Genomic DNA, 9,545 nt, shown 5'->3' on the forward strand with positions numbered 1-9,545 from the left:
TTGTTTTCTTTGTTTAATCAGCCACATAATTGTAACTGTAGGTGCACTTTATTTCATTTAAACCTCCTCACCTGTAAATTTAAAATTAATCCCTAATTGAGATTTAAATCTGAGTTTAAAGTTATGGAGCAACATGATTAAAGTTAATCTATCTTAAATATAAATTAAATCCAGGATCAAGATGATGGTTTAAATGTAATCCTGCTTCTTTTTAAACAAGGTTTAAAGTTTGGTGCAACGGAACTATTAGATAACCCTTGATTTAATCTAGATTAAAGCTTAATCCTTTTTGGTGCAACCCACATTATAACTATGAGAAATATAATCCATTGTAAAAGTGGATGCAACGTGTTCATTGTGTTATAAATCATCATACTCTTAAAAGCTATAACCACAAATAAGTAAATATTATAATATATTAAAACTGTTCTTATGAATATTCATGAGATGATACAACATATTATAAGTTTTTTTTATAATGCATTATGCATTCATTATAATGCCTTAAGGATACCTTTATAATGTATTATAAATACGGGCTTCATAGAAAGTGTTACCAAAAAAAAGTGATAGTAAAGACTTTTATAATGTTACAAAAGATTTATATTTCAAATAAATGCTGTTCTTTTCAACTTTCTATTCATCCAAGCATCATGAAAAATAAAATGTATCACAGTTTCCACAAAAATATGAAGCAGCACAACTGTTTACAACACTGATAATAATCAGAAATGTTTCTTGAGCAGCAAATCAGCATATTAGAATGATTTCTGAAGATCATGTGACACTGAAGACTGGAGTAATGATGCTGAAAATTCAGCTTTACATGACATTTTAAAATATATTATAATAGAAAACAGTTATTTTAAATTGTAATAATATTTCACAATTGTACCGCTTTTACAGCCTATTTGATCAAATAAATGCAGCCATGGCAATGCCATTTAATTACTTAATAGAATTAATACATTCAATAAAAAAATTTAATTTCTATGAAAATAGAACACTTACATGATCTTAATTTTGATGAAAGAAATGATTATGAAAACACCCAGTTTTATACTTTAGAGTAACATTATAACAGCCGATATGTTTTAAATCAAATGCAATGTATTAATGCATTGAATTTATATTTGATTGTACACAATCATAGCTCAAAACCTTGAATGAATAAATGAATTAATACTTTAGCCTAACTGCTTTTATATTATGAAGTTAAAGGCAATAAGTTCTAACCTTTTGGCGTAGGTGATTCAGTTTCATTCAATCTGATGCAACATTTCATCAGGCTTTAATTCCGAGCACACTGTACACGTCAAACAGGTTTAACCTTCATTTAAACACATAAAAAATACCTTGACTCCAGGGAAGGTGACGGCCGATGAAGCGTAGGAGCCGATCATCAGAGACATAACAGTGGAGCTCAGACTTCCAAACATGTTTGGCAGCTACCAGAGGAAGAGAGGAAAAGAAAATCATTATCAGTATTGGAAAAATCACAACAAAAGCAGCGGAGCCTACACTTGCAATGAACAAAAAGAGGAAGAAAAACTAGATTTTTATATTTTCTGAAAACAATGCGATTGGTGATTGTCTATGGAAAAACTCGCCAGTTTGATGCTAAGGCATCTGCCTAATGGCTCAAATCAAGTGTCAAGTGAACATCATATCCAACCGCAAGTATGAGCGATAGTGATGCCTTACTTAAACCTCACTAATTGAGTGTAAAACGAACGCATTGCTGTGTGAGAAATATATATGCTTCAGTAAGCAGGAAGTCCTGCTGTGGATTGTGGATATATATCAAATTTGTTGTCTACGTTTTCCAAGAATTTCCAAGAACTGCTTCGTTTTTCCAGACTCTTACAAGGATGTGTGAGTGTGTTTTACTCCCCTGTGTGAAATGAGAAGGTTAAAAATGCACACTTCTGTGAAAAAGCACATTTGTATTCCTTGTGCTTTTCATACACAAACACAGAGTGGCATAACAACCTCAACCTGAACTTGTAACAGAAGGCTGCACGCCTTAAACACCAATACAGTATCCAAAGCAATGCTATTTATTTCTCAGATGTTCATGGCTCAGGAGAGATCTCAGCAATGTTTATTGCAAGCACTTTAAAAACGTTATCTCTGATGTTTCTCTTAAATTTCCTCATAAAAATATAATTAGACATAAAAAAGACAATTATTGACCAAGTAGGAGTGTATAGCAATAAAAGCTATAGCATTACTGTGGATGATAGATGCCAACAATGTTATATTCTAAAAAGAGGAAGGGACCCCAACACAGAACCTTGAGGTACACCAACGGTTATTTGATAAGAAATGTTAAGGTTCATATTACAGAGGTACGTAAAAAAGATAATTATTGACAAAGTAGAAGTATATAGCAATAAAAGCTATAACATAACTGTGGATAGCACAGTTTAGATCATACAGAATGAGACTGAGTTAAAGCGGTGTGTCATCAGCATAACAGTGGTTGGAAAAACTCATGTACCTGGATGATAGATGCCAGCGACGTTATATATACTGAAAAGAGGAAGGGACCCAACACAAAACCTTGAGGTACACCATCGGTTATTTGATAAGAAATGTTAAGGTTCATATTACAGAGGTACGTAAAAAGACAATTATTGACAAAGTAGAAGTATATAGCAATAAAAGCTATAACATAACTGAGGATAGCACAGCTTAGATATCTCATATAGAATGAGACAGAGTTAAAACGGTGTGTTATCAGCATAACAGTGGTTGGAAAAACCCATGTGCCTGGATGATAGATGCCAGCGACATTATATATACTGATAAAAGGAAGGGACCCAACACAGAACCTTAAGGTACACCAATGGTAATTCGATCTTTGAAGAATTTGATAACAAATGTTAAGGTTCGTATTAAATTCTATGAATTCTGATTTCAGACTTTGGTTTTTAGGAAAATCGGAGCACAGTGTGAGACTGTTGGGTGTGATGTTAGTGAGGCCCTTTGATTAGAAGAAACATCTTAAGCAAAAGTTTCCATTTGCTCTCGCCTTAATATCATCATGACAAATATTTGTCTATAACAAATAGTTAAGGGATTAAAGATATCTTATTTGTGATTGGTCTTTCTTATGGTTGGTTCCCTGCTAATTTGAAGGAACTAGAAAAAAAAGCACACAAAGTCATGGAGGTCATTGACTTGCTGAGTTTGATAACATCAAATCACGCACAATGTGGAAAAGGGTCAATAAAGTGATCAGAAGAATATCAGCTGCTATTGTCTCCATGCTGGTAGTAATTCACTGTTAAAGACACAGAGCGTGTGCTTTTCTCAGAAGTTTACAACAGGACACTGAAATGAAGCAGTGTGTGTTGTCACATGTAGGGCAGTGTGCACGCATACCTGAGCAACCCTAGATGAGCCATGTGTATGAACAAGGATAAGTGTGTTTTGGCATCTGCATGATGCCATGGGCTATCTGAGGGCAGCTGATATATATAGTCATACTTTCCCACACCAGGTGATATTACTAAACAGATTGGAAAGTCACAATCTGTTTGTTGATGTGGGTACAATGTCTGTGCCCTTGTCCATTTCATCTAGAGGTTGACGGGAGGGAGAGGGCGTAAGAGAGGCGTGTGGGCAGTTTAGCCTTCTGATTGGTGGGCACTGAAAAAGCCAGAATTTCTCCTTCAGTTATGTGCGTCGATCCTCTGACTGTCCCAAACACATAAATACACAAACCCACACACCTGTCCGGACAAAATAAACTTCAAAAAGCTTTGTGTGACAGCTGCACAATAAAACATGCAAGTCACAGCAGGTGTCCGCGAGACCCCGTGTGCTCCCTTCTCTACCATTTTCTCTTTTTTCTTACCGTGAGAGATGTGAAGGTCAGACAGATCCCTCCAAAGCCATTGAGTGAAAGAGCCAGAAAAATGAGTTCAGAGAGGACTAGAACAGAAGGCACAAACCATCATTACACAATCAAAACGTGTGCTTGAACAACTCAAAACTGTGGCAACGACTTTGATATGACAAATCAAATTTTATGTGTCTTCTGTATACAGTAGAATATATATGCTAAATTTGCTACTAAATGCAACATTTGAGAATCCGGGTATGGCTGTGAATGTTTATGAACATGAACAGTTTACACAAAATTTACTTATTTGAAAAGAAAATGCACATTATGTTCTGCTGCCTGTATATTTAAAACATTTTAAATTGAAGGAGGAATGACTACTTCTGTTAATTCACAAAATTAAAAAGTCTAATTAATTGTCCCTGCCAGTATATTGATTTAACATTGATCTACATTTAAATACAGCAACAAACAATCGGGAAAAAAAAAGCTAAAATGTGAAATTTCTTGAATATATATATTTTTTTTATTCAGTTAATTGAAATTTTATTAATTGATTACTAAAATAGCCTCTACTGACTTTCAAACAATGTTTTGAATGTTATATGTAAAAAAAAAAAAAAAACTCGAGCAATTATTGAAAGATTGATTGATTATTGCTGTAATTTGAAGACTCATGCAGATTCTTTTGTTTGCAGCTCACCTTCTGGATGATAGGATGATATGGACATCATCACACAAGAGAGCGCAAAACATGCACTAAGAAAAAAAAATACAACACATGAATGATTATTACATAAATGCATACTTGAATGTGAAAGTGCTCTTATATGCATATATTAATCAGTGCTTTGAAGTGCACAAACTCATGCAGGGATTCCATGACTCAAGTGCTTTCTTAAAAAAATGTGTTGCTTCCTGATGGAGTGTTGGCATTGTAAAACACAGCATGCACTCAAAGCATTAGTGTGTAGGTGTGTCTTCACCTTCCACCGAGGCGCAGAGGCCTGGGGCCAAACCGGTCCATCAATATACCCAATGGCAATGTGGCGGCACTGAGCAGAAATGAGCCAATGGTGAAGCCCAAGTTCAGCATTTCGTCCTGATTCACACAACTCGGCCAGTCATCTGGTGCGCTAGCGTTCACACTCTCAGTCTCATTTTCTACAGAAAGAGAGAGAGAGGAGGTCAACGAAAGCAAGGGACAGAGACTTTATTAAGTTTTAAAGTCTCCACGCAGTTCAAGTTTCCCAGGAACTCTGGCTCGGTTTTCTTTTGGTGCTAGTTAGTGACTGGAGTTAGGATGATTGTGATCTGCTTGACTTCTATGACTGATTACCCGTGCACAGGTGGGAGTAAAAGCCCTGTCCTTTGAGCATGATGAGCAGAGAGCCCCAGCCCAACAGCACGGCCGAACACGACAGATTCTCCAACACGGCTGTGACGGCCATCCACCAGCGCCTCCTGTACGCCTGCGACAGAGACGGAGCCATCATCCTATCAGACAGAGAAAAACAGGGTCAGGGCTCAGTCAGTAAACACACAGCGGCATATGAAAAAATATATACATTTCTGAAGACAATATTCTGCCTTTTTGAACCCAATTTAGCTACTTTAGCTGATTTACTAGTGTAATCTTTTGAGGACTGCATTTTAAAGATGTGCAAAATAGCACATCTTGTCAGCTTTTGTGGGTTTGAGTCATGTCCATACACAAATCTTTTAACCAAATCTTTTAAATAAGAAAAAAAATCAATAATGTGATGGTGTAAATAATGCTGCAATTTCTTCTTTGTGATTTATGAATTCCACTCCACAATCACTCTGGTATAATATAATTTATTATACTTGTATAAATACATAGGCTGCATTATAAATTACATTTATACATGAATATATACAATGCACTCATATTTTTTATACAATACCGTTCAAAATGTTGGGGTCGGTAAGATTTTTTAAATGTTTTTCTAAATGATGCTGTAAGCTCACCAAGGCTGCATTTATTTGATCAGAAATACAGTAAAAATGTGAAATATTATCACTATTTAAAACAACTGTTTTTTACATTTACATTTAGTCATTTACATTTACTAAATGTAAAATGTAAACTTTTTTCTATGTGAATATATAGTAAAATGCAATTTATTGCTGTGATGCAAAGCTGAATTTCCAGCATCATTACTCCAGTCTTTTCTGCTCACCAAGGCTGCATTTATTTGATTAAAAATACAGTAAAAATGTGAAATATTATTACAATTAAAAACAACTGTTTTCTATGTGAATATATAGGCTAGTAAAATAATCTGTGTGATCAAAGCTGAATTTTCAGCATCATTACTCCAGTCTTCAGTGGTGACGGGAGAATACAGGCAATACAAAGAAAGAGAGCAGAAACTGCAGGGACCTCAGCAGGACACTGATTCAGCGTGTTGTGTTTAACACGATTAGACACAGTCCACCAGACTTCTCTCCCCTCAACTGCCAGGCTTATGGGAGGATTTTTTATGTAACTCACACTCCCTATTAAAATGAGCTCCATTCACATTCTCCTGAATGAAGAAAAGCAGGTTTGACGGTGGTAGAAATCCATCCGCATTTGGACAGATTACACTTTTTCAGTTTTCCGGAGGATCGAGTCGTGGTCAGTTGCACGTGTGTGATTGTTTACAGTACGCATGAAGACGGTTTCGGGAGTCTTGTGTTTAGTAAAAACATTAGGCATCTACTGTAAACCTCTTGGCATACAGGTGTGCGAGCTACATTTCACACACTGCACAGTTAAAAAGTAACTATTAACAGCTCTGTCCACTGAGTTGAGCGTCACTCGACTGGAACGACGTGACGTTCAGTGTGTTTGTTTAAAGGGGACCGCTAATGTCCTCTAAAGTACGTCTGTTTATCAGTCCCTATGAGCAGAGAGATGGAGGAAGGCCCCTATTAAGTGCTTGTTCTGGCACAGTGAATTTTTACCGTTGACCCTGTGTGTACATATGAAAGAGCAGATGCACCTTTCTCTAAATGTTTAAGCAGAAAATATTTTATAATAAAGTCCAGGTTTTAAAGTCTTGAGAGCATTTCAAGATTGAAATATTAAGTGTGCCCTTAAGTTTAAATGTGTGTCCTCTCTCCATCGAGTGACCCTCGCCAAAAGCAACACGATGTCGAGATTTATTCCCGTCTTCCCCACCGCCAATGTAGCGACCATGCTCTGGTGAAGAACGAAATGAAAAGTATCGAGTCCTTTACGCTCTCTGGTAATAATCGAATCGACTCTTTTCGTGCGCTCCTCTGGTGAAGAATCGAATCTGTTAAATGGCCGAATCTTCCATGTTCACAGTCTTTTCGAATCTTTCTTAACGGCTGGAATACATGACATGAGTTTTTAAATCTGAACAGACCTTAAATCAGAAAAGAAAAAAAAGAAAAAAAAGCAGAATTCTGAGATATAAACTCAGAATAGAGAGATGTTAACGCGCATTTCTGAGAAGAAAAGTCAGAATTGGAAAAAAAAAAAAAAAGTCGTAATTACTTTTATTTCGCAAAACTGAAATTTGGAAAAAAAATTCAGAATTGTGAGATTTAAAGTTGGAATTGCGAAAGAAAATTCAGAATTGTGAGATAAGGCACACCTATCTTCTTTATTTATGTATTTGTTTTATTCCGTGGTGGAAACAGGCTTCCATAGAATTCCATTTTTACCAGAAACAATGGAATCATATCATTTGGAGCCCATGTGCTCTCTGGTATAAGTGGTCTTAAAGACATCTTCTAAACGTCTATTTGACATCTCATAGGAAACGTCCTATAGGCGTATTGCAGATGAGCAAACACTCTAAAAAAATACGTCTTGCAGATGTCAAATAGACGTCTCCGTGATGTATGTGTGCTATCAGGCTCTAATTCTGCCATTCCATCAGCGCCACCTGCTGTCAGAGAGTGGATTCACAGAGTTACATTCAGCCTGTGTGTGTGTGCAGTTTTTGTCTGGCCAAAAAAACGGACTGAATTTCATGCCCTGCTGTAAATTATGACCAGTTGATTCTACACATTTAAACAATTCGGATTATTTATGGAGCAGATAAAATATATAATTATTTATCATTTTGACTTAACTCTTTTCTTTATTTAAAGGCTGAAATGTGAGGTTTACCATTTTATTTATTTTGTCAGTCATGTTGTCATTTAAAATCCAGACGTTATTGTTTTAGTGTGTATGCAAACAAAAAGTAACTTTATCGATTTTAAATATAAAAATATATATAAAAAAATACTTGAATATAAAACTTGGTGAAACGATTTACGTATCAGCACTTCCAACGCATTTTAACAATACCGCGATAACACCGATAACCGTGATCAGAAACGTTCATATCGTTTCATCTCTAGAATGGTTTTCTGGTCCATGTGGAACCCGAAACGCTGAGTTTTGCCCTCTCCGTTTCCCCTGAGGACAAAAGGCTTGGCTTTCCCAGCGTGGCCCATTGAGAAACAACACAAGACTACCGACTCTTCTCTCCGGGATTAAACAAACGCGAAGTTTCTCCAGATCGCGCCATATGCTACAATAAAACATGCCTTCCACAATATACACCCAGCCTAAAATAAAACGTTAATAGCTCATGTAAAAGACATTTGAGCTCATTTAAAACACTGCTGCACATGGGCATTTCCAGTTTATGATAAAATACAAATACATATTTGAGAAATAAGAGAAACGCGCGAAAACAAAGAAAACATCCAACTCTAGAGTCAGAACATCGCCACGTGTCTCACTGTATTTGTAGTTACCAAAGTCTCTATTTACACTGTGAACCCATCAACCCAAAACGACTGTTTGTCCTTTAATCTATTATTTTTTCTGTAAAACTAAATTTAGTAAGAATTTAACTCAATTTAAACAACTTACTTCATTTTTTTTGTACAATTTCCAAATGCCAGCCGCGCGTTATTTCCTGGTTTCCTCTGTGTCTGCGTTCAAACAAAAGACGAATGCTACAAATTATCCTTTTTTTGCCGCCAAAGTCGACTTGATAATGGAGTTTATCTGGCCGGAGCTTCTGTTTCTCGTGTCTTCAGAGCGGCAGGCAAAGATCTCCAGAAGTCTTCATACTAACCTCTCATATTGAACAGTGATGGAAGAGAAACTCCCTTGCTACCCCTCTTTTCACTGGTCTTTAGACACACGCTCGTTTGTGACTTTGCATGGGCGTAACTTACATTAACATACAGTACCTGTTCTGAATCTAGCCGTTAGCGTTACTATAAGCCAATATAACCATACAAACATTCACCACAATAGTTGCCTCAGTTATTAAATCATGAATTAAAACAGCACATTCCTTAAATATTTTAAGATTGCAAACCCTTCTGTTTTGTTTACTTTTACATCTTATTTTATTAGTTTTTGAGGCTGAAAATAAGTGGCCACGGTCAGGGCCGGCCGGCCCTAGCGTTTTGGGGGCCCTAAGCAGATTTTCAAAAGGGGTAAAAAACCCTTTTTTGTAAAACACTATTCCTGGTCCTTCAACTAATTAAAGTTGTCCGTGGAGTTTAAAAACATGATATGGTGTCACACCGGAGGACATAGTTTTCAGTGACATAATGTATCGAGTTCATATGCTTTTAGACATATATGGATGAAAAAATGATCGCCAATTACTAAAATAGACACTTGTAAAATTATGCCTGA

At 36.3% G+C, this 9,545-nt stretch overlaps 1 protein-coding gene across 1 annotated transcript in view; it reads right to left on the reverse strand.

Annotated features, from left to right (window-relative positions):
• Nucleotides 1–9,093, reverse strand: part of slc43a1a (solute carrier family 43 member 1a) — a 20,250-nt gene extending 11,157 nt beyond the window's left edge. The window contains exons 1-6 of the mRNA XM_016549415.1: nucleotides 8,763–9,093; nucleotides 5,193–5,350; nucleotides 4,840–5,017; nucleotides 4,557–4,612; nucleotides 3,866–3,942; nucleotides 1,356–1,448 (exon numbers count right to left, since the gene is read on the reverse strand). Coding sequence (XP_016404901.1) covers nucleotides 1,356–1,448; nucleotides 3,866–3,942; nucleotides 4,557–4,612; nucleotides 4,840–5,017; nucleotides 5,193–5,350; nucleotides 8,763–8,767 — 567 coding nt within the window. The 5' untranslated portion in view covers nucleotides 8,768–9,093. The remainder of the gene's footprint in view (nucleotides 1–1,355; nucleotides 1,449–3,865; nucleotides 3,943–4,556; nucleotides 4,613–4,839; nucleotides 5,018–5,192; nucleotides 5,351–8,762) is intronic.
• Nucleotides 9,094–9,545: the final 452 nt, after the last annotated feature.

This window comes from Sinocyclocheilus rhinocerous, unplaced genomic scaffold (genome assembly GCF_001515625.1).
Source record: "Sinocyclocheilus rhinocerous isolate Xijiao unplaced genomic scaffold, SAMN03320098_v1.1 scaffold1696, whole genome shotgun sequence".
In the NCBI taxonomy this organism is placed as follows: Eukaryota; Metazoa; Chordata; class Actinopteri; order Cypriniformes; family Cyprinidae; genus Sinocyclocheilus; species Sinocyclocheilus rhinocerous.